The 26999-nt window shown below is 31.4% G+C and overlaps 1 protein-coding gene across 5 annotated transcripts in view; it reads right to left on the reverse strand.

Annotated features, from left to right (window-relative positions):
- Positions 1-18825: 18825 nt before the first annotated feature.
- Positions 18826-26999, reverse strand: part of LOC126899801 (uncharacterized) — a 73504-nt gene continuing 65330 nt past the window's right edge. For 2 of the 5 annotated variants that reach the window (XM_050675013.1, XM_050675014.1), the window contains 3 exons: positions 25908-26018; positions 25420-25851; positions 19316-19466 (listed from right to left, as the gene is read on the reverse strand). In XM_050675013.1, the coding sequence (XP_050530970.1) occupies positions 25784-25851; positions 25908-26018 (179 nt within the window). In that variant the 3' untranslated portion in view covers positions 19316-19466; positions 25420-25783. Of the gene's footprint in view, positions 19220-19297; positions 19467-25419; positions 25852-25907; positions 26019-26999 lie in introns of those variants that run through there. The other 3 variants (XM_050675020.1, XM_050675012.1, XM_050675019.1) reach the window with 3 other exon arrangements.

A 26999-nucleotide genomic window follows, 5' to 3' on the forward strand; every position in this document is an offset into this window, starting at 1 on the left:
TGACCGGTCCCTGCAACGTATGGTATTAAAGGTTTTTCTTTTCTTAAATCATTCGTGCTCGTTTGTTTGGCCGTTTTAGACACATTGTAGTCGTTGACTTTGACCGAAATTTGCGTTGTCGCCACAATTATTGAGTTAACGATTCATAACGAAATAAACTTTTACGGTGTTATTGTTTTCCGTGTATCATTACTGTCTCCTATTGATTTGACCGACGGGAAGAAGCCGGCTCTTATTATTGGTTTTTTTTATTGGACGCCAGTGTGATAGTCGAGAAGAGTGTTTATACGCCCGTTTCGTTAATGCATATCTGTTCGGCACACCAGTGGATGGGATTAGTATAGGTCTATCGTGTTATATATGTCACTGCAACATCCATCAATTGCCCAGCAACCGGAAAGTGGGTAAATATTAAGAATTTTTTTATTGTTTGTTTTAAAGGATATACACAACAGTTGTAGCTGTTAGTACAAATACCGTATCTCTATCAGATAATTTACAGCGGTCCCATGATGCAACTTAATTTTCAGTGCCCTTATTCTTTTAGTTGTTTTTTCAGAACTATGAAAACAGATTCTAATGAAGACTTGTACAAAAAAAAATCCATCAATACTACTTGATAATTAAAGTTCAACAGTTTTAAATAAAAAATTTAATGATTTTTTCAATGGTAATAAACATTCCAACAATTTATTTATATTGTTCTTTTCCTTCTTCAAATTTTCGTTTTCGATTAATTTCTTTTGGAAGTTCAAAAGAATTTTCCCTTTGATACACATTGAAATAATCATTTTTACTTGTACTTTTCAAATAACCTTTCTGATTTTGGTTGTTTAAATATAATTTAGTTTCTTCACAGTCGATTGTATTCATAGTATCTGTGTGTGCTGTATCGCATAGACAAAACATTTTATCAATAAATCTTTGTTCTTTAGCTAATTATGTCAAATTTCTTCATTTTCTCGATTTGTTCAATGATTGACATTCTTTATAGAAACCTTTTATTATGCTAATATGTAATATTATGCTGATTTTCTTTTAGTCTTAAATACTTCTATTTCTTTTATGACTAATGTAGCACTACTACAAACTTTTAAATTTACTTTTCTTAAATTATAAAATAAAACTTTTAATACTTGACCATTGGTGGGCAAATCAACGACAACAATTTAGTTTACTAACTAATTATAACAGTCCGGCATATACCTTCGTTGCGATAAGTCTTGCTTTTATTACGTTCTCGTAGTTTCCGTATTTTTATTGTTATATAGTTTCGTGTTAGTTCAATACACATATTTTTAACACAATCACTTAAGTGAGTTTAACCCATTACTTACCTGCATGCCAAATTCGCCGGGTGGATCGGCCCGTCCACCGAATAATGGTGCGGGCCCCATAAAAGTTACTCTACACAAAAACCGTATAAATTCTGACGAATGATCAACTGTTGGATCAAAACGTAAGTCTAAAAAACAATCTACTAGCCCGATTTCTCCTAATCTGCAGTACTTGTTAGATAACCAACCACAATTATTACCATCTAACACACATTTTCAATGTGGTAGCCAAGAGTCCGCCGACAATAGCGTTGCTAGTACTGCTTATCTTAATGACACTATTTCTACGTCTAATAACGCTTCAAATATTATGGATTTCGATAATAGCGTGAATAATACCCACGACCTTGCTAATCAAAATAATGTAACACAAAATAATAACATTGTTATTAATAATGCCATTTCAACGTCAAATTTGTCTACTTCAAAAATGATTGCTCGCAGCTTAAATATAGACCCTAATCTCAAAAACTTTTCGAGTGACTATAATGGGTCTCCAGTAATTCTCGTTGAGTCAATTACTAATAACCAAAACATTGGAAAATTACACCCTTTAAAAATTGGAAAGCTTTTTCATAAAAAATTTTGTGGTATAAAACAAATAATTCCAATCGGCTCTAGAGTCAAAATTATTTTTGATTCTATAAAATCAGCTACCTTATGCCTCAATTCTCATTTACTAAATGAAATGAGTTTAAAAGCCTCAATTCCTTCGACTTTAATTTATTCACAAGGTATTATCCGTCGTTTGGATACCTCTTGTAATGTTGCAGAATTTATACAAGTTTTTTTTTTAATATATAAATCTTATCAGTTAATAGTGTGTGCATTAGGTATTATGTATGTCCCCAATTATTAAATTAGTTTATATACCAATCAACCGATCCAATGGTCAGTACCCGGTTTGTTGTGACAGTTGACCGCACACAGTGCATCCCTACACTTTTGTATTCTCCCTATAAACCAGTTCAAAGTTGGCACCCCCACCACCCGGCGACATCATGATCACCGGCCACTATTCAAATGCCGCGACAATGATTTTTTTTTTCCACCTATACTGCCGAGGCGACAAGTTGTCCGTTGGTATTTTTTGTGAAAACCACGTTTTTTGTATTTTTTTTTTGTCCTCCGTTTTTTTTTTATACAAAATAAAACGTTGAGTCGACCGGCCGTCAACCAGGCTGTTCATTGTATTTTTTTTGTCCTCCGTTTTTTTTTTATCAAAATAAAACGTCGAGTGGATCTGCCGTCGACTTGTGGTGTCAACCAGACTGTATTTTTTTTGTCCTCCGTTTTTTTTTATTTAAACATCANTTTATTTAAACAAAACGTCGAGATGGTGATGATGATGATGATTATGGCGTAAGGCACAACTATGGCCGGTGGTGGGCCGTCACTCCTCAAATCAACAAGTACAACATCAAGAAACCCCATTTTTACCCCTTTTAAATTTTATGTATCAAGCACCTCTTTTTTTTTTTTCTTCTCCCTTTTCATAGTCATTTCCTATGAATATATTTATATCTTAAAGAGTAATTATACATTTTTTAATTAAATAATTAAAAAAAATGATGTTATATTATACATGGCCTCTTCTTTTTTTTTTCTCTATACTTTTCCCTCATTTTTATTAATATTGGTTTTTTTTTTTGTTTTTATCAAAACCTAGTAGCTCCGTCAGCAAGTAATATCTTGTTTGGCGCGGCTACTAGGTCACTGTCCAGTGTTCCCCCTGGGCAGTGGGTAATTAGTAGGCCCTCTGTTTGGCTGAAACCTTACACTCTTTTACGGAAGAGGAATTTTGGGAAGGTGTTGAATCTTCAGTTTTCATATGTGGCCTTCGCAGAATTTCATCACGACATGACACTAGCTCTCCTACTCAGACAAACTTAGTTGAACTCAAGTTTCTTTCATCTAAATTACTGGAAAAAATTTCAATTTATAAAGTATTATTTTTAGTTACACCTAGTATCCGCTCCCCTGTTATTTGCCAAAATTGTCTTTGATACAGTCACACTAAAAAATTTTGCAGAAGTAAAGCGCGGTGTGCGTTTTGTGGTCTCAATGACCATTCTTTCAACAACTGCACCAAACAAGACAAATCATCCCCTGTTTGCCTTCATTGTAAAGGTCCACAAGCAACGGATCGCTCATGTCCAGAATGGGCGCGTCTAAAAGAAATTAAAAAAGTTATGGCTACCGAAAACATCTCTTACAATGACGCATCTTTTATTTTAAAAAATAATATTGTTAACAAGACGAAAACTTTTTCAAACTGTGTTTCAGAAAATGTTTGTATTACTAATAGTACCAGTGCTCCTGTTCCTTTAGACTCCTTTCCCAGTTTGATAAGCATATCTTCTAAAAAAAATAAACCTAAAAACTATGAAAATCATAATAAAAACAACTCTATTCCTGTCCATACTTTACCTCCCGCTTTAAATAACAATAACGTTTGGTCCTCACCTAATGGTTCTTTCCTCGATTATATGTCTAGTAATTCATTCGCTCAACCTGCTGTAAATCGTGGATTACTTCTCTAGCTAGTCAACTTTCGAATATTTCCCCTTCATTACTATCAACCCCATCCACCCTTAACCATCTAATTGAGTCTCACATTCATAACTTTTTTTCTTCATCACATAATAACAATTTATAATAATAAAAATGAAAATAGTAAATTTTTTTTTTCTCTTTTATTTTTATTTTCTCTTATTTTTTTTTTTTTAATACGTCATTAATTAGTTGTACTTAAGTTTTTGTTTGAATACAGGTATGTACATTTATGTATGCGTTTTTTCGCTGTTTGTATATTTATATTCTTTATACATACGTTACATAGATCAATAGCTTTATATCATCTTTTCCTTTTTTTTATATCCCTCCATCTGCTAATCCCTCTATCTTTATTTTATCCGAAATTTTTAAATTGCTTTCTAATAACTCTTTAATTGCAGGGGATCTTAATGGCCACCATCCAGCATGGGGGTCATTAAATTCTAATTTTAGAGGAAATATTATCCATTCAACTATAACCCAACATAACTACTGCATACTTAATACAGGTGAACCTACCAGAATTAACCGTCCCCCTTTTGCCGATACCGCTGTTGACTTATCTATCTGCTCTTCAAATATTTTATTATCCTCTTCATGGTCTGTTCTGTGTGATCCTCATGGTAGTGATCACTATCCTATTATAATTTGTCTTTCCGGAAAATTAACTCATTTCTCAGGTCATATTGACAATAACTCGCTTCCTGACAATCCTAATAGTTTCTCGTTTAATTTAAACTCAGCTGACTGGACTACTTTTTCTCTTCTTATCGGTACCTTTCTTGATTCGTGGTCACTATCATCTTCTCCTATTGATAACTACAATAACTTTGTTGATATTTTACTGAGAGCTGCCAAACTCTCCATTCCAACCAAACGTTCGTCTAATAAACGTTTTAATTCTTCTTCTCCCTTGGTGGAATTCTTCCTGCACAATAGCAGTCAAAACCAGATCCTTTATTTCCAAAAATATAGAGCGTCAGGTTCTCTTTATGACTTTATGTTATATAAAAAATCTTCATCAAATACCACCAAAGTTTTGAAAAAAGCTAAGAAAGACTCATGGGTTAATATGTGTTCTAAGTTACATCCTTCCTCGTCTATCTCTGAATATTGGGCCTTAGCTAATAAATTTAAAAAATGTATAATCCACCCCGTATCAGCTACCAATAATGACTGGTTTGACAACTTTTGCGATAAAGTGGCACCACTATACATTCCTAATATTGATGAATCTAATTCATATTTCGCAACTCATGTGCCGCATAATAATACCAACTTTCTTTCATCCCCTTTCAGTCGTTATGAACTCTCCTTAGCTATTTCCTCTAGAAAGTCCACTGCAGCTGGCTTAGATAGTATTTCTCCTTTAATATTCAAACACCTTCCTATTAAAGCATTTGATATACTCTTATCTATTTTAAATGATTTATGGCTTAATAATATCATCCCTGAATCCTGAAAAACCTTTAAAGTCATTCCTATTCCCTAAGGTGGTGCTTCAAACCCTGCATACCGTCCTATTGCTCTTCTTCCTTATGCAAATAACTGAGTTTATTTTAAAAACTCGCCTCGATTGGTTTCTTGAAGCCAATTCTCTATTACCAAATAACATGTTTGGCTTTCGACGCGGAGTAGGCACTATGGAATGTTTATCTTCCTTAGTTGGGTCTGTTTATCATTCGTTTTGTAACCGCCTTTTTACTGCAGCTGCTTTTGTAGTGTTGCTTTTCGTGGTGCTTTTGATTCTGTTCATATACCTTTACTTATTTCTCGTCTTCTTTCCGTCAATATTCCTATTGTGATGTGTAAATTTATATTTTCTTTATTTCATTGTCGTAATCTCCATTTTAACTCCCCATTTGGCTCTACCTATTATCGAACCACTTATAGAGGACTTCCTCAAGGTAGTTGTCTCAGTCCAATTCTTTTTAACATTTATACTGCAGATATAAGCATCGCTCTTTCATCATCCAACAATCATTCGAGTTTATTTAACGATGACATTATCATTTTTTCTTCCCATAAATCACTTGAGATTGCTGCCTCTAACATTAATATTGCTCTCCAAACTCTCTCTACGTCTCTTCAGTTATCTTTTTTTGAATCTGCTCCGGAAAAAAGTAAAGCTATTGTTTTCACAAGAAAACACATTCTTCAAATTCCGAATATTTATCTTGATAATGTTAGTTTATCCTACTATGATTGTGTCAGTTACCTTGGCCTTAAGCTTGACCAAAAACTTGGTTGGATGCCACATTTGAAATACCTGATTTCCACTTTATCACGTTGGTCTAATTTATTACGTTCTATAGCGGGGACTTGGTGGGGTTCCCACCCCTCGTCACTTCTTCTTGTATTTAAATCTCTTATACGTTCCAAAGTAGATTATGGATCTTTTCTATATTCCTCTGCCTCCACCGTGCACCGTAATAAGCTTAATTCCCTTATGACTTCTTGTTTACGTACTATCTTAGGCGCCGTTTACTCTACCCCAAATATAAGTTTAGAAGTGGAATGCGCTTGTCCCCCCATCGAAGTTCGTTCTCGACTTCTAGCTTGTAAATTTCTTACTAAACAGTTATCCTATTTTGCCAACTCGATATTTTATAATTTTCATTCTCTATGCGCAGTTTGGCGCTATGTTCCCAAAACTCTTCCTTTACTTGCTTCAATCTCTTCGATTTTGACTCTGTGCCTTAATATGATAATCACATTAAATCGTTTACCTATTTATAATGTCTCCTTCCTGGCTCTTATTTATTGCCCACCTATTCACTTTAACCATCACTTTCTTTCTTACTCAAAACTGCAATTACAATCTCTCCCTATTAATTTTGATAATAATCTATTCAGNCCTATTAATTTTGTTAATAATCTATTCAATGAGTTCTTATTCTCTAATTTCTCCAATTATTGTCTTATATTTACTGATGGTTCAGTAAGCTCTAATTCCGCTGGTTTCTCGTTCTTTATTCCTAGTCTTAAAATTAAATTCTCAGATATTCTCCCTTCACAATCTTGTTCTTTTACTACTGAGTGTTATGCCATTTCTTCGGCCTTTGAGCTTATTCAATCCTTCAATATTTCTAATGTTTTAATAATTACTGACTCTTTATCAGTCCTTTCTTCTCTCTCTTTTCTAATTCATTCAAAAAATCAGATCTTTTCTTATTATTAAAATAAAATCGTTAATTTATAATCTTTTCTTAGCTAATACAAAAATCGAATTTTTATGGTGTCCTAGTCATGTGGGTATTTTTGGTAATGAGGAGGCTGACCATTTAGCCAAACTTACCAAATTCATTACCCGTCGTCCAACCCTCATTATTCCATCATCCGACTTCGTTTCATCCCTCAATAAGACGATATTTCTAGCATGGCAAGAACATTGGTCTTCTCCTTTCTCTCTCATCGCAGCTTGGCACAAATCAATTTCACCAACTATTCCAAATCATCCTTGGTTCCATAAACTTCCTCTCTCCCGGTTCCATATATTATCCTTTTCTTGACTAAGACTTGGTCATAATCGCCTTCCTTTTCATGCGTACAAAATGTCCCTTAACAGTTCTCCTTTCTGTCCCAAACATGACGATGAAGTTCTCTGCGATTTTCCTCATATAATTTTTGACTGCTGTGCATTTGAAAGTAATCGTTCTATTTTATTTAATAATGTATCTCATCTTAATATCTCTCCTATTAATTGTTACACTATTCTTAACTCAACTTCTCTCGATGTAATATCTTTAGTTATTTCTTTCATTCATTCAGCTGGTTTTATTATTTAACGATGTTTACTGTATTTTTATTGTAATTTTGTTGATGTAAGATCAATTGTACTATTTTTTTTATTATTATTATTATTTTTTTTTCTTTTCTTATTTTATTTAATTGTTACGCTATAATAATACTTTGTATTGAAAGCTAATAAAAAAAAAAAAAAAACTAATTATAAATACATAACTGCAGTATAAACATTAGAAAAGGTTGTAATGAAGCGTTGATATTTTTATAGTAATAAAATATAAAAAATAAACGGTTTAATTATTTTTGTATTATCAATATATTGTTATCACATGTAAAATATTCAATAATTTTTTTTAAAAAATATTTGTCTTTCCATAAGGTTGTTTTTTTGTATAATGACTTCTATTGAAAAAACCCTCTAATATAGGTTTTTTTTTTATCGTCTTATAGAATATTCTTTGAACATTCGAGCTCAAAATCTTAAAACGCTGTTCACCTCGATTTAAATTTTTCCCAATGATCTTAAATTTTCAGAATATTATTTTTTTATACTAAAATGGGGCTATCTCCTTACTTTGAAGTAAAATCGGGGTTAAAACAGGGAGATGCCCTCTCTCCTATGTTGTTTACACTCGCTTTTAAAAGTCCTTAGGAGTCGATGTTGACATATACGGATGACGTTGTCATATTAAGAAATAGTCGCCAGGAGGTTGTACACACTATGGAAAAATGAATTGCATCCATTCGAAATATGGGCCTTATAATTAATAAAACAAAACCATAATACATACAAATGCTTGCCACATGCTTATTACGAACGATTTGGTAGTTGGACCATACATGTTTGAACAGGTTGATGACTTTAAATATTTACGAGTAAATAAATCATAATCAATCATAAAAACGTATGATTGATAGTATAAAGTAATGTCAACATTACTATAATATAAATTTTACCACAGTAGTAAGCAATTTTTAAATTCTTCAGCAATATAATAATATCATATAAGGGAAAATGCAGGGTAAACAAATTAATAATGGTTAGGAAAAAGTATATATATAAAAAAAACATGAAAAGAAAAAGGGGATAGAGGTTTTTACGAAGAAACGTTGAGCTACGAGTCAGGACGTTTGGCGTGTAAAACTGATATTGTATTAGATTGTTATATTGTATTTTGTTTTTGTACTTATTACGTAACATAAATAAATAACTATTAAAAAACCTTCACTTGAGCGTAAATACTTTATATCAACTTGCTGTTAAAATTGTGTGTGCAGCAAGAATCGAGGTTGGACTGCTGATTCTTTAGTCGATCTTAATTATTAGTGTCTGTGCTGGCTAGTTTTTGAGCTTAACCGTCCTTTAGTAGGTATAGTGAATAGGTAGTTGTGCTGGTGGATGACAAAGAGCCACCCTTCAGTTTTGTACTTTTTAGCTAGACCGTGCTGACGGATCTAAACTCTACCCCTTTAGTAGTTCACTGATTGGAGTTATGAGGGCTGACCAGTGTATCCAATGGGAGGACTCGAGAAGAGATAAAAATGACGAATTCATCATTAAAAATATTAGTTAATTTGTGTTTACTTGGGGAAGCATAATCTAAAAAGTTCTGATTAATAACACAACTGGCAAGAGCCCCAAGGTAAGATTTTTACAACGATGGCGGAATAGAGTCAATGTAGATATAAAAGGGGTGGGCGCAAAAGCAAGTTTCGAGTCTGCTATTCACGGTGACAGCTGAAGGGAACAAGTAGAAGCTGCAAAAGGCTTTATTAAAATTATTTATTTAATTATTTTTAAAGCAAAAAAAAAAAAAATGGGGTGTCCTAATAGAAATTTTGAAAAATAAAAATTAAATAAATTAAAAATTTTTAATAAAAACTTCGTAAAATAAGGACTACCTTAATGGACAACAAAGAAACTTCCAGATGATTGGAAAATGGCGGTAATATGTCCAATCTACAAAAAAGGTGATAAACAATATTAACTACCGTGGAATATCCTTGCTATATGTGGCATATAAAATATTCTGGAATTGTGTTTTAGACAGCATTAAAGAAAAAGCAAATCAAATAATAGGGCACTAAATGTTAGACAATTGTATCAAAAAACATGGGAGATTGATAAAGATATACATACACTTTTCGTGGATTTTAAAAAAGCGTGTGCAGTATTCATAGAGAAATTCTACTGAATATTATGAAAGAATTTTATTTTCCACAAAAACTGGTCAATTTAATATGGAGACCTCGGTGAGAGTTAAAGTGGGAAATTCAATAACTGACCCTGTACAGTGAACTGGGGACTAAGACAAGGCGATTCGTTGTCGTCGATTCTGTTCAACGTGGTTTTGGAGAAGGTAATTAGAGAATTGAACCCTATGAAGGTATTATACTACAAGACACGGCGGTAGGACTATTATCTTATGCAGACGACGTAGTAATGATGGAAGAATCTCAAGATAGGTCAAAGATATTATTCACAAGACTGTATAAAACAGCATCAAAAGTGGGACTATAAGTATACGAAAAAAAAACTGAGTATATGATTTTGAATCGACGAGGACTACCGTTATTTCAGTCCATAAATATAGATCACTATGAATTTAAAAGGGTAGAACAGTTCAAATACCGCGATACTTACTCCGACTGAAAAAATTAATGCAACAAACGAGGTAGAAGCAAAAATTCAAGCTAGGAATAAAGGTTGTTATGAACTTACTAAATTTCTAATTCCACGAGAAATTCGCGAAGAATGAAAGAACAATTATATAAGTCCTTGATACGACCAGTTATGTTGTATAGATCATGGCCACTTAGGAAATTGTATGAAAACAGATTTATTTTTTTTGAAAGAAAAATGTTACGGAGAATTTATAGCTCAGTCAAGGACGAAATAACTGGAATCATTCTATTATTGTTCGGATATATTGAATGTTATTAAATGAAGAAGTCTACGAGAAGAAGAAGTCTCTAGAAGTTTCTAAGAAGTCTCGTATAGTGGGCTCTCCATGCTTGGATAACCCAAAATTCCCTATTGCAGTGATTGAACAAAATCCTGTGGGTAAAAGACCTTTGGGAAGACCAAGAATGCGCTGAGAAGATGTTATAAAAAAGGATGTTGAACAGATGGGAGGTGGTTCCAATTAGAGAAATCTAGCGTTGGATAAAGAAGGTTGGAAATTTGGTTATGATACAGGATGGTCCTAAAAGGCCCAATAAACCCAAGAAAGAAGTTATCAAATATTATTTTAGTACATGCTCAAAAAACTATTACAGAAACCAAAAATATTACCACCTTTGAAGTTTTAAATGAACTTTAAAATATGACATTAATAAAGTTTATAAACTGAAACTAACCAAAAACAGCTTCGCATTGAAGCAATATATAGATATATATATTGATATAGATATATATCTATATATATATAGATATATATCAGTCAATTTTAGTTTTTAAACTTTATATTAACAAATTTTTTGTTTGATAAAAGTTTTAGAAGCTATTTTATAACACTTTCGAATTATTAACCTAAAAAATTCTTGAAAAAAATTTAAGTCAACTAACAGTTATAGTTATAGAGCAAAGATGTTTGAAACAGAAACCAAAACTGAAATTCGTATAAAATTATTACCCAAGACTCATAGTATAAAATGAACGTTATTACTTTTAATAATAATAACACGTATGCGTTTTTTAAAGTAAATAAATACTTACTTAAGGAATCTCGAGTCATAAACATTATACATGTTATTTCCCCAATAACAGCTAAAAACTAGTAAAAATTAAAAAATAAGAGTATAAATATTAAAACATTTTTTTTTATTATTAAAACTTACTATAAAAGCTGCTGCTAAAATTGCTATCCCCACTGACCAAGGTAATATCCCTAAAAATAATGACATGATTTTTAATGTTCTTTTGTAAAAAATGAATAATTTAAATAAATTTAGCGTTTTTACAAACTATTAATAAATAAATAAATTATTGTTTCTATAGAATCTGAGGAAGTGCTATATTAAAAATTATTGTAAATTTATTAGCACGTTTATTAATCAAAAAACATTATTGTTATTATTATTATTATTATTATTATTATTATAATTTTATTTTAACGTAATAATATTATTATATTATAATAATATTCAACTTTAAATTGCTAAAACTTTTTGAAAAATGTATGGATCAATACAAATTTTTGTTACTAAAAACTTTATACATCCAACAATTTTAGCTTCGATGCGAAACTGAGTATTAAAAGGTATTAATTTTAAACAATGATATGTTTTTTTTTTTGTGTCTCTTACCACTATTTTTCAGCTCTCATTGAATAGATTTGTTTCAACGATACGTCAAAAGATCACGTATCAAATCTAGTCGAAGACATTACCTTCAAAAATTAAAAAAACTTCTTTTATTCCCCGTAAATGGGGTAAATCTCCAAAAATATTACAAATTTAAAAATTGCTATTTTATGTAACTTATATTTTGCAGCACTTTCTTAAATTTAGTGTTCAAATCAAAATGCATGCAAGTTCTGTTTTTTAACCAATTGCCAAGTAGCAGTTGAAAAGAGACTTCTGAATGATGTAATTCGTTTATAGAATTAAAACCTACAAATTCATAAATTGGTTAAAATAGTTATGTTCAAACCTGCAAAATACGTTTTCCAATATAATGATAGTAAACTACTACTATATGTTAATATTTCCTTTATATAATTATAAATTAGGAGTTTGCTACCTAGTTTATCTTAAAAATCTATAAATTTGTAATATCATTAGTATCTATTAGTAAAAATGTATTCAATTAGTCTTAAAAAACCTTGTTCATCATTATATATAATTATGCAACTATATTGATTAATATTATTAACGCTATACTATAGTGGCTACAGTATTACTTGCATTTATTTATGACTATCCAATAGATAATTATATAATTAATAAAATTACTAGTCGATAATAAATTTTGGACCAGAATTTCGGATGTTGTTAACATTTTATAATAATGGCTGGAGTTAAGAGGTGAGTGTTGTTATTTCAATCGATATTTAGTTTACGGCTGTACTTCTACCCAAGTATAAAAATATCAATAACTTTCAAGTTACAAGTCCAAAAGTTATTATCGACCATTCTTCTTAATTAAATCATCTATTAACTAAATAGTTATGTTTATGCATAAATGTATGTTTTTGCATACTCATTTAAATAATAAAGTTGATATGCATATCTCGTATAAGGGATGAATGAACTCAAAATAATTTGTAATTGTTAAATTTAATAAATATGTACCTAAAAGTAACTAAAAAAAATTTATTAATAATGTTTTTATTTTAATGTGGTTATTTATGATTAATTATGTGGTTTCTAATAAATAAATTATACTCTTAATTATATACACTGATATTATATTTTTTATTTTGTATATACTGTAGTTGAGAAGCACATTATGTTTTTAGTACCTATAAATTAAATTGATTATAAAATATGATTTTGTAGTCATTAATTTTATTAAAGATTTATTTATTTATTAAATATAAACGCCCAAAAGAAAAAATACAGTACTATTAACTATAATCAGTGCCAGCGCTATAAACTTTTTTTGAGGGGGTGTTACATACGTAATTTGCCGACTAATTATTTAGATGATACCGATTATCTAGATAATAATTATATAATTAATACACTAACATCGGTTATTGCACTATTAATTCGATTTTAAATATACCTAAAAGTGACGGCAAATAAGTGGTGAGTGCTGCTATATAAAAGATCTGACGGATCTCCTAAAATATTTTATAGTTTATTTAAAGCTATTGACATTTTTTTTTTGTGTTTTTATCGTTTTAGGTATAAGCTTTCAGTCTATGCATACTCATGTTTATACTACCTAAAAGTATATTGTAGGTGTAAGAAGAAAAATTAAAAAATATTTAGTAGCTATATCGTAATTAAAATAAAAATTAACATTAACTAAAAATACAAATATTATTGAGTAACATAAGTAATTAATTTTTTAATTTAGCATTTATAAGAGTTTGTAACCTAGTTTATCATGAAAAAATCGAAATTACTCAATAAATTACTTGAATTTAATATTCTGTTAATCAGTGCAAAGAAACTATAATTTGTGTATTAATTAAGGTGAACAATAATTTGATAATTGGAAGTAATAAATTATTATGAATATAACATTAAACATTTGTATTAAAATGATTATTAGTAGTTAATATACATTTTAATTTGTAAGGACAATCATAAAAAAAAACAAAGTTAGAAATATTATTGCAAGACTTTAACATACGGTTTAGTGGGCTATATTTAATGAAATTATTTTTCCTTAGAATAGTAAAAAATAATTGTTGAGATTGGGTATCAAAAGTTGGTCTTTGAAAACAAATTTGTTCAAGTAGCTCTTAGCAGATAATTTTATTATTTAATAGTTTGTGTATAAATGTTAAATCAATAAATAGACGTTTGATTCTAAGGTTGGGATTTGACATTTGATCGCAACGTCTTCGATTGATTTACCTACCATACCTATTTTGTTAGCTATCATTCGAAAGAAAAGTCTTTGAATTTTTTCTAGTTTATTTTTGTGGGCAGCTTGAGTTGTGTTCCAAATAATAGAGCCAAATTCAATTGTAGATCTATAAAGAGCTGTGTATAAGGTAATTCAACAATTAGGGTTATTAAATTCAGAGCAATTTCTCTTTATAAATCCTAAGTTACGAATAGATTTGTTATATATTATGTTAATATGTTCTGGAAAATTTAGATCATCTGATAATACAAACACCTAAATGTCTAAACTTTTTGTAGTTTGAAGCGACGACAAAATTAAATAAATGAGCATTTAGAATTATTTATATTTAAGCCAATTAATGAACACCATTGAAATAGACTATTTAAGTCAATTTGTAATTAATTTATGTCATCGATAGAATTAATAGTGATATATAATTTTAAATCATCAGCAAATATTAAGAATTTACAATATTTTAATATATTGGGAAAATATCATTTAAAAAATAAAAAATAACAAGGGAGATGATTCAATAAATTCATTGGACTTTTATTATTGAATTTTGCCAAAAGTAAAAGTTTACAATTATGGAAAACATCTTTAATATTATTCATAAACAACAAAAACAACAACGGGAATAAATGAACCCCCTGTGACACACCACGTTATTAGGCGAAGATATAAAATCGCCCAGTTTAACTAACTGTATTCTATCAGATTCTATCTGATAAATAAGATTTGAACCTAATTTAATATTGATCCACCGAAAACCAAATTGTTCTATTTTTTTTTTTAAAATACACACATCGACAGTATCAAAAACCTTTTTAAGATCTTTATATAATCATTATATGGATGGGATGGGCAACTCAAAGTTACTAGAGGGCCAATTTTTAAAAAATTAAAATCTAGCGGGCCAGAGCATTTCTCGTAAAAGTGGATATTTTAGAATAGGTAATTTTTCCCAAAGCTTATGTCAATCTCTTTTGTAGATAAACTTTAAAATTGTATGTTGCAATTTGAAAATGTATCGCGGGCCAGATAAAAATGGCTCACGGGCCACCAGTTGCCCACCCCATTATATTATAATGCATCAACCTGAGCACTATTACTAACTAATTCGACGAGATCTGTATAATACACTAATAAATTGGTCATTTTAATATATTTTATGTAACTTAGGTTACGCGTTGAGTCCGCGTGTTTGATGTGCCGCACCCTCATACGCAAAAGCATACTCCGCTGACCCATGAGTACATATCGCATATATTGTTAAACGAACATCTAGATACGATCCGTCAATTTTATTTATACGTCCTGTATTACCAGTGTCCGACAGCAATTGGAGGTCGGCCAAAGGGTGCTACTTCATACCACCGGAAGCCACCGTACGGCATGGGCTGACTCAGAACCCAACCCAACCGTACAGGTTATTTCCTGTATACATTAAAAGCTTTTAAACCACCCCTCAATTATTACACTTATATATAATACTTATAATCTTGAAGACACATTCCACGATTCAGGTTTTGTCGGATTGTAGTCAGGTGTTTTGTCATTGTTTGCTTTCGCATAGTGTTTAAAGGCTTGCACTAGCCACCATGAATGCTCTGTTCCATCATCAGTAGCATGTCATAGTCATCAAGAACTTCAGCTTTACCCCTGTGTACTTCAACATGTAATAGAAGCTAAAACCGGGCGTGGTGTAATAGTATGCAGAGTCCAAGTTGTATGTTGAAGTAGAGATATCGCGGAAGTTCTTAAACACATCAGCCAATAACAATACGTCGATCTTAATTTATAGGTCGCTGTTCTTACCGAGGGTTGAGCAGCCGTAACGGTTCCACACCTCCGTAGCATATCTATAATTATCATCATCATCGATATTCGATTCACATTACTGACTATAGAAAGCGTCCTGAGGGAGTAGCTCCGTTTCGTCCAATTTAGCACAACTTTCAGTGTATTCGTAGGGGTATACACCCTGGTGGAACATTTAGGAAGCAATATACTTTTCCTCGGAATTCGATGTGACCGAAATCTTTTGGTCGTCTTACCCCAATTAAGTGACGATAAAATGCGTACCGTAACATGAAAGATTATGCAAGAAACACTGTACAAATTTGATCATCTTCAATTTCAGGTTCCATGCATTGTACAACGTCGGTCTAAATCGGCACAATAAATGACAGTAGTCTGCGACTTTAGGATTGGAATCTTTGAATGTTATGCGGCATAAGTCTTATACCACTTTCTACCCGTACCTGTGCACATCATCGACAGAAACTCGGATAGCAACGTTGGTTATGCACAACAATTTAGAAATGTTGCGCGTCACTTGTTACAGCCATCACAAATGCATTGGCAACTTCTTCGATCATCCATCAAAGGATACCGAGGCGCAAAATGCACTCGATCGGCAGAAAAAGAGCTCTTATCCACATATCCATGTGATTTAAACATTAAATATTAAACGCTTAATTGAAGCAACTGTGTAGTACATAAAAAACAACATGACAAACAAAAACTTATAAAACTTAACCTATTACTAACTGTGATCCATTCTCAGTTTTCGACCAGTAATGATAAGCGGCCGATGAGGATGTGAAGGTACACAGACAACCGATTAATCGCACGCTATTTATAAGTTCGCGTGCGACGCAAACAAATTCTAAATTGGGTATAATTTTAACTAAGAATGTAATTGAAACCACCATATTCAATAAAAGTCATACTTAAAAAAAATAAATGCAAATATTTTTCGTCAAAATTCATTTATTTTCAATATTTTATTAAAACTATAACGGTTAAAAATAAGCTTCAGATATTATTTTGATAACTAAGACGACGGAGCAACACTCTTTGACGGTTGTGTCATAGTTGAAGTCTGGCTTTTACTGAAATAATATTAAATAATTTAGTATAGTTAATTTTATGAAGAAATTTCAAAATGTTACTAAGTAATTGTATATTCTCTTATATCTCTATGGCAAATATATATTAATATTTTAATATATATTAGATTATATTGAAATTGTATTGTATAAGAAGGAAATATTAAACTTTTTTTTTTGGAAAAGGCAGCCTACTTCTTTTTAATATACTTATTGAGTTTACAATAAAGCTGCAGAAATTTTTCATGAAAATATATAATTATTTAACATTTAAATCTTTATTATTATTTTTTTTTTTTCTAAAAAAGTTTAATGATTAATTATATTTTAGGATTTTTCGAAATTTAAGTAAATATAAAATAACAATATACAAAAATTTTACCAAAGCTAGGAAAAATAGTTGATTTTTCTAACTTGCAAAGTTAAATTTAAATTAAATCATATAAGTTATAATTATATACCACTATGTTTTAAATGTAATCTCAGATAATTTACTATTTAATTAAAAAAAACCAGTGCGTGTTAGGAGTATGCGTATATGAAATAAAACTTCTTTCAAAATCATTCAACTAATAAAATTTTATTTTTAATTGAAATTAATTAAATTTATTATTATTATAATTATTTATTTTTTTATTCTATTGTTTGTAGCTCTTTATATTAATTATTTTCATTAAAACTAAAGAAAACCACAAAATATTTATTAAAAATATTTAATGTTTTAAAGTTTTGCGACGATGTGTGAAAATTGATTAAAATCTAACATGGTTTTTTTCAAAATTTTTTATGTACAATTAAAATTATTTGAAATCCAATTATTGAAAGCATTTTAAATAAACCACACTATTTTTTTAAAATACAGTGTTAAATTATAATATAAAATATACTTAATTATTTAGTATTATTAATAAAACTACTAATAATAAAAATATGTACATAGATAATATTTATTTAATTTACATTAATATATATGCTATTAATTAAATTTATTGCTATTACATTTATTTATATAAATAAATACAATACGAGTTTAACAAAGGAAAACACGAGGTAGGTGAAATGAGGAAACCAATGACAATAGGCTAGGACGTGATTGGAGAGGTAGAAAATTTTAAATATTTAGAATCATTTGTACAAAAGAGCGGTGGTATTGACGAGGATGAAAGACACAGGATTAAGTGTGGGTGGTTAAAGTGGAGAGAAGACTCTGGTATGTAATGCGGTAAAAGAATTCTAAGAGGATGAAAGGTAAATTCTACAAGACTGTAGTGAGACCAGCTATGATGTATGGTTCAGAGTGTTGGATGGTTGATAAGAAAGTAGAGCAGAGAATGAGTGCAGCAGAGATGAGAATGATTAGATGGATGAGTGGAGTGACTAGAAGAGATAGAATAAGGAACGAGCATATAAGATGGAGTATAGGTGTAGCGTCAATCGTGGATAAGATGAGAGAAAATAGACTTAGATCGTTTGGTCATGTTATGAGGAGAGAAGAATCGGAAGCTGTAAAAACAGTTATATAAATGAATGTTGAAAGAAGAGGAGGTAGAGGAAGACCAAAAAAGAGATGGAGAGATGCTATTGAATGCGATATGAAGACAGCTGATGTGAGCGTAGTTAATGTGGGAGAAAATGTCAAGTGGAAGTTTGGGATAAGGGAGGCTGACCCCAAAAAGTTGTTGTTATTAATCACAAATATACATATAAAATTTTATTTAGTACATAACAAATTTAGAGGTACTCCCAACATCATGAATTTCAGAGAAATTCACAAAATTTTGTGAAAAATTACTTAATTATTAAATATAAATTAAAGCCTGACAAAACAACGAAAGAGCCTACAGATATCTGGCAAAAAGCATCGCTTCCTACTGTCAGCCTTAAGAGAGTACTACAACTTATTTGATTTTACCATAACAAATATAGAAGCTTATTAAAACCTTATGAAGGCCGTCAAACGAACAAGAAATATCAAGAGAAGATAACTGAATTCGTTACTGGACCCCAAAGGTTATTTGATATTTGCAGCTGAAAATGCAAACTTATCTCAGAGTGTAGTGCTCAAAAAACAGACGTGTTCCCAAGGAAGAAGTATCTTTTACTTGATCAAAGAACTACAAGAAAAATAATGATTGGCGGTGTAGATTTGGTTGCGACTGTGAAAAATATGAAAAAATTGAAAAGACAAGAAAAAGAATTAATGTATAATAAAGTGATAATGGATTCTAACCAACCGTGTTATTCTCGTTTTTTGTCCGAAGACTTAACCATCAAAAGCAATAGTCCTTATCAATTGCCAAAACAAATAGCTGCGCGACCACCAAAGAAAAAGAGATTAAATTTACCATCATTAGCCCTCGCCTGCAATCGTCCAAGTGCTGTCATTGATCCTTCAAAGTTGCGCTGTGAAAGAATAAAAGTCAGATTAGCATTACACGATGCAGATCACAATAAAATTATACGCGGAATTAATTTTTATGGTAGAAAAGATAAGACTTTGGTTAGTATTCAGAAGGAAGGCAAATTTTTTAGAAAAAGAGTAATAGAAGACAATTATGTGATTTTATCAGAGCCAGGAAGTTATTATTTCGGGCATGTTACGTGTGAATTGAGAACTGCTAAAGGTATTGAAAGTAGAATAATAAATTACTTGGGAACAAAATCGGTGGAATTGGATCAAATAGCTGTTATTGGTTACGATGGTACAGTCGTGAGTACAGGTTTGAAAGGAGGTGTTGTTCGTTTTATGGAGGAAGAACTTAATAAACAATTACAATGGTTTGTCTGCCAGTTACATTCGAATGAGTTAGTATTGCGACATATTTTATTGCATTTGGATGGATAAACTACAGGGCCTAAATGCTTTTCAGGTCCTATTGGATCTGAATTACAAAAATGTGAATCAATGCCAATTGATGAATTTACCACCATTCCCTCCATATTACCTGAAGTCGCTAGAAATGAGTTGAGGACCGACCAAAAATATTTTTACGATGTGATGGCAGCTATCAGAACTGGAATTTTTTCTCCCAATTTAGCTAATATTACACGTGGACCTCTGAACCATTCTAGATGGCTCACAACAGTAAATAAAACAGACCTCGAAGAAAACTTAGTGATATTAGCCACGTTCGTAATGAGGGTTTATGGTCCAATGTGGTTCACAATAAAATGTAATCCCTCATATACAAATGGAGCTAAGCACATGTATCAAATAATTAGCCTATAATTCGATTTTTGAACGCGCCTTTGAAGAAAATCCTTGATAAAGTAATCCAACGAAATGGATATTTTGGTCTCCCAGAAAATATTCTTATTGCTATGTTTGGAGACAACAGAGAAATCATACGTAAACTAGCATATCAGCGAATTTTAAAAGCAAGAGCAGAGAATACCATAGTGCTTCGAAAATTTTAAGTGCCTGCTTTAAATTTCAATGCTAAAGATTATATCGACTTAATTACGTGGCAAGACTGTAAAATAACTGAGCCACCTCTTACTTCCTTAAATGAAAGAAATTACTAAAAGCGGTTTGACTACAAGTCAGAATATTCAAGATTTTCCTTGCCATACCCAAGCCATAGAGCGCTGTATCAAATTAGTGACAGAAGCTTCAAGTACAGTTTGTGGAGAAAATAAACGAGACGGTTTCATATGGGCAAGACTATTATCATAGCAGCAAATGCCTAATTTTGAAACAAAATAACAAATTAATTCCAAATGATCTACTTATTTCTGATTTTTTTTTATTCCTTGATAATAAATTTTTTTTAATTTTTCTTGATAAAAAACATTAAAACAACTAATCAGGCTTTTATTTAACGTATCTCAATGTAGTTTGTTATATAATGGACTGGAAATTTAGAAAAATACTATCATTAAAAAATGTTTTAAATTTTATATTTTTTAATTTTGAAGTGCGTTGAGGCACTTCAAAACATCAAGACAAGTAAACAAACTTTTGTATACTGGATTTACTCATTAAAAGGCAACTTTGTATTGCTTTTCCATTAAAAAAAATTTTTTCATACATTATCACTCCACTCTAGTGTACACTGTCTCTCCTAATTCTATATTTTCAGTTGTTGACCGGCATTCAATGTTACCGGGTAATGTTGTTACTATTGTGTATTATATATTAAAATGTCATTTTCTCAAGAAAATCTTTAGTTCATGTATTATAATTTAACAATAAAAGAATCTACAACAATAAATTCTCGAGATTAATTTTTATAAAAAATAAATTATTGGAAAGATTTTATAGAAGATTTAGTATGGACTTTACTCCAATATTGAATCTGAAGTATTTACTAAAATATTGATTTCTTTATTACATGTTTTGATAATATTAATATAAGTAAACTTAATTATGAACAAGTGAGGTACCGTAGGACTAGAGAACATTTAATACTAAAACGGGGAGTAATATGGGGAAATAAAAACAATTTATCCTGTATTAATAAGAGTATTAAATCAAAAAATAATTATGAACCTCAGGAACGCAAACTTCGTCCCCGTGAGAAACTATGTCTACCCAAAAGATATACTTAATATTTTAAATTTTACGTCTCATAAAATAATATCATATGTTTATATGTTTAATAATTATATGTCATAATGATTAACATTTAATATTCTATAAAAAAAATGTATTAATCTATGTTTAAAAAAAAAAATAAATATCTTTGTTTTTTGTATATACAGTGAGGGGATGATGTGGGGAGGCTGGATCTCGTGTGAACTGCTCGCTCAACGCAGTCACCGCCTGTATCCAGCAAGGAGGGAGTGGACTGAGCCTCGGCCTGGACAAGACCGAAGCGGTCTTGTTTACGGGCAAGTATAAGTTCATTCCTCCACGGCTCGCCGTGCTGGAGAAGGAGATCCCACTTAAGGATTCCATGACTTATCTAGGTCTGATCACAGAGAAGTATTAAGTTTGGGGCGAACATTACTCGTGTGACCCAGCGGGCCCAGAAAGTCATGAATAGCCTGGTGAGACTCATGCCCAATCTGGGAGGGCCGAGGGAGATGCGTTGCAGACTATTAGTTAGCGTCGTACATTGGGTCCTCCTATATGGGTGCCCGGTTTGGATGGATACTCTTGAGTATTCGTCTAAAAACCGCGAAGCCCTGCTCAGGGTGCAGAGGCGGGCGGCGATCCGGACAGTTTCGTTGTACCGTACGATGTCCGGAGTTGCGACGAGTATCCCGTCGTCACTGCCACACGCCCAGAAACTTGCCGCCGATCATGAACTCCGCTGAAAGTGTGGCCTGCCCCTCAAACCCGAGGACCGGCTGTCGCTCAGGTGGATGACCATGCTCCGGTGGCAGACTAGCCTCTCGGAGGAAACGACAAGTGGCGAGTGAACCAGGTCCTTCATAGGACCCCAGTGGACAGATGGGTGGACCGGACTCACGGTGAGATGATTTATCGTCTCACCCAAGTATGTCCGGCCACGGCTGCTTTAAAGAGTCCTTGCACTGTATTCGTAAAGCAGCCGCGCTGACGTGCGACCACTGCTTATTACATTGTTTTGATAATATTAATATAAGTAAACTTAATTATGAACGTTAATTATTTTACATAAAGTTTTACCAAACGTTCCTTGATTTCATGCTATTATAAAATGACATACTAACAAATGTGAACTTCGTGCTTTTACAATTAGAGCACTTTCCTCGTAAACCTGCCTTTTTGTTTTTAGTTTTTAACAAAGTTGCTTTTCCATCCCAACATGTCTTTTGGCGACATTTAACACAAAATGTTGAAAAATAAGTTTTTGATTCAGACATCGTGGAGAACCTAATCTCAAAAATATTTTTATTGTATTACTTTGAAACTACTTTTTCAGAAATTTAAAAGTGTATTTTTTTTATTAGAAGTTGAACCCTATAGATTAATTGCTCAATAATCACAATATATATAAAACTTAAATCCTTCAAAACAATTATTGAAATACACGATGGTGATTGGCTTTGTACTTTACTGTTAAATTAAAAAATAATAATAGTAACAAATATTTAGAAATTAAGAATTAAGCCAGCATAAATAGATTCATGATTTAATTATAATTAAATTACATATTTTTGTAATATTAGTAATTCTATAATATAAAAATGAATCGCAAAATGTGTTGGTAAGCGCATAACTCAACAACGCCTCGACCAATTTGGCCAAATCTTTTTTTAAAATGTTCGTTTAAGTTCAAGGATGGTTTTTACGGCGAGAAAAATTAGAATTATTGCTGGAAAAACCCAAGAGTGTTTACTTAGTTAGTGTTTGTTTAGTTCGTGATTAGTGAAAAAATAATTTATATTTGATATGCCTCCTATAAGACGAAGCAATTTAGGTAGAAGAACCAGAAATGCTACAAACCAAGCTAATTACCGATCTAATCGTACTGCACAAGAACGTGACGACGGAAATGAACGTGAAAGAATTCGGATATCACAAACGCGTGAAGCGCGAGCGCGACATTCAACTAATAATCGCGCAAGTTTGAATCGAGCTGCTTTCAGTTACGATGTGTCAATTGACTACAGTAACTACCAATGTGTTGTTATTGGTTCTATGAACTCGGTTTGCTCACACTGTAAGGCATTAAAATACAAAAACGAAGCCAATGGATTGTGTTGCGCAAATGGTAAAGTGAAATTGATACCATTGGATCCACCACCAGAACCATTGTACTCATTGGTTTCAGGAATAGGAACAGATTCTATACACTTTTTGACACATATCCAACAATATAACAATTGCTTTCAAATGACTTCATTTGGGGCAACAAATGTAGTTCGGGAAAATTTTATGCCAACTTTCAAGGTATGTATTATAGCAGTTACTCATAATTATTTTAGCGAACAAAATTTTCTGTCACCAAAGTTAAGATGTGTCACTAATCTTCAATTTCTTAATCACTTATATATCACTTAGTCATCATATTATATGGTGATTCAGTTTCAGTGACACTTTTATTATATTTTATATTTGATAGATATTAGTTAAAACTAAATATATACTTTTTAAGATCAAATATTATTTAAGTTTGATCACTGACAATCCATTAATTTATACCACACCATAATATTTTTTAGCTTCGATGCGAAGCGGAGAAGGTATTAATTTTACTATGATGTGTTTTTTTTTTTTTTATGTCTGTTGCCACTTTTTCTCAGCTCTCACTGGACCGATTTCTTTCAAAAATACGTCAAAAAATCACAAATCGTATCTAGTTGAAGACATTACCCTTAAAAATTGAAAAAAATTCCCTTGTTCCCCGCAAATGGGGGAAATATCCAAAAAAATTTACAAATTTAAAAATCGCTAATTTTCGAAATTTTTTCACTTTTTTTTCTTAAAACTTCCATAACTTTTTGAAAAATAAACAAATCAACATAATTTTTTTTTATACTAAAACCTTAGAGTTTTATTGTTTGTATGGAAAATAAAACGTGAAGAAATAGATTAATTGGTATGATGTCAAAACTTGGTCCTGCTTGTGAACCCTATGAGATAATGTCCATTGATACAGTAGGTGGTTTTAAAAATAATAGATCTACAAAAAAGTATATGCACATTTTAATTGGCCATTTTAGTAGATATGTCTGGATTTCAACTACTCGGGGACAGTGTGCCAAAGATTTTATTAACCTTATTGATCCAGTTGCAAGAAATAATGAAATTACTATATTATTAGCGGATCAATATACTAGTTTAAACTCTGATGAATTAAACAAATATCCAGTTAATGTTTACTAGTGTAAACTGAACACAATCAAACGGATTGAACGAGCGAATAAATCAAACTTTGGTCTATAGGATAATATGTAAGATAAATGGTGGTAGAAAACAAGCTTGGTCAACAATAGCCGAAGAATGTGTTAAAGAGTACAACAGTGTAACAAAATTTGAACCAGCTTATTTATTATTTGGAAAAAAATCAAACATTAGTCCAATAGAGACATCGAACAACTTGGTAGAAGATAAGATAAAAAAAATTTTGAAGCAAACAAAAAAAAGAGTGGATAAAAATAGAAAAGTGCATGACTTCAAAGTTGGATATCAAGTTTACATTGAGAATGGAAATAAAATAAATAGAAGAAAAATGAACAAAGTTAGAACGGGACCTTTTCGCATACTGAGGTAAAATTAATACCTTCTCAGCTTCGTATCGAAGCTAAAAATCATAGTAATACAGTTATGTACGTAATTATTTCTATTGTTATATGGCCCGAAATTTCAAAATAGCTTGCTTAAAACCTCGCACACCCCCAAAAAAACTGAAATGAAGCTCCTGATGCTCCAAAGTTTTCCTAGTAAAATAAAAAATTTAATGTATAAAAATATCAGTATTACCATAGTTGTAATTGATAATGTATTTTGGTAGATCTTGTTCAAACTTGTTGGAGGTTTTTTTACGTAATTCTGTATTCATTTGGATGTACGGTGACAACCATCGAGATTGTTTAAACTTTAAGACTGCAGTTTTGTGATAACCACTCCGTGTTTTACCGCTTGTTTTAATGTTCGATAGTGTATAACGTAATTACGTTTTCGAAACAACGTGGTCACCAGTTTGTTGTATTTGACAGACGGTAGAGGTGGTCTCTCGTTTACCGGAAAAAATGGTAAATCGTTGGGTAAATAGTGCAAATGTTGGGGATATTCTACATCGAGTTGCAAGAGATATCCATAATCAGCATCCTCAGCTGTGTTCCCTTCAAAGTATTCCCTTCAATGTAACAATCGATCGTTCAAAATATCCGAGTGGCATCGGTTCCAACATTGCTTAAAAACAAATGTTTTTTTACACAAACATTCATTTTTTTTATTAAAAAAAATACCTGTTCCATATAAATTTGTAGCATCTAAGTATTGTAGATATTTATGTGGAATATTGGGAGATTGTAGTCGGGGATGCCTGGGTGATTTGCTCGAGCTTACCGCTGATTCACCTATATTAAATATATATATATATAATTAAAAATATATTTATATTTTTAATAACACACATAATTGTGTCAAATCTCCACGTATACCCAATTCAAACTGTTGAATGGAATAGGTTATATAATTAAAAGATTTAGAAATTATTCGTAATGTAATAGTGTAAAATATCAAATATCAAACTATATAATATAAAAGATGTACAACGGCAACGGTTACTTTATTCAATAGACGGAAAAACTACGACTAAATTGTAAATATGTGTACAATAGGCTGCATTGAGTAAAACCTTATATTCGAGAAAGGAATGTGTCCCTTTTGACCTTGTACTATACTAACATAAGTAAAAATACATTGAACTGTTATCTTACATAATATTACTGTACTCAATGAGTTGTTTAATAATATCAACACAAACATTAATAACATCTGGGTCAATCAATTCATTGCGAATATCAGTTTAATTTAATATAGCTCAAATGACAAGGCTGGACATTAGTAATAATGAGTGAGATTCAGGGAATAATTTTTCAAACTCCCAGCGCGAAACTTTTCAAATATGTCAGCAAGTACCTAAAAAAATAAATGTATTTATACTGTTACGTCGCTATTTAGGTGTTTAGCCTAAATGCCCGTCGACAGTATTCTAAGGGACCAATGGGGGATAGCTGGCTAGGCCATATCTACCTTAGGTACTGAAGTTTCCTATTTAATTTATATTCCCTTAGAGGAACTACCAAGGGTCGCACTACAATATATATATATAACACTTTAGGTTAACAACGATATAAATAAATATTTATTAAACAATTGAAATATTAAATAGATAATACAACCTGCTGGACACCTAGAGATGTTATAATCCAACAGGGAGCTGACGGCGACACACACACACACTATAATATACGGGGTAGCAAAGTTAAGTTAATTATCAGGCAAAAGTAGTGATCGCGAAGATGGTAAAATGTCAACTGTCGATAGGGATATCT

This window comes from Daktulosphaira vitifoliae, unplaced genomic scaffold (genome assembly GCF_025091365.1).
Source record: "Daktulosphaira vitifoliae isolate Bord-2020 unplaced genomic scaffold, ASM2509136v1 Scaffold_2, whole genome shotgun sequence".
In the NCBI taxonomy this organism is placed as follows: Eukaryota; Metazoa; Arthropoda; class Insecta; order Hemiptera; family Phylloxeridae; genus Daktulosphaira; species Daktulosphaira vitifoliae.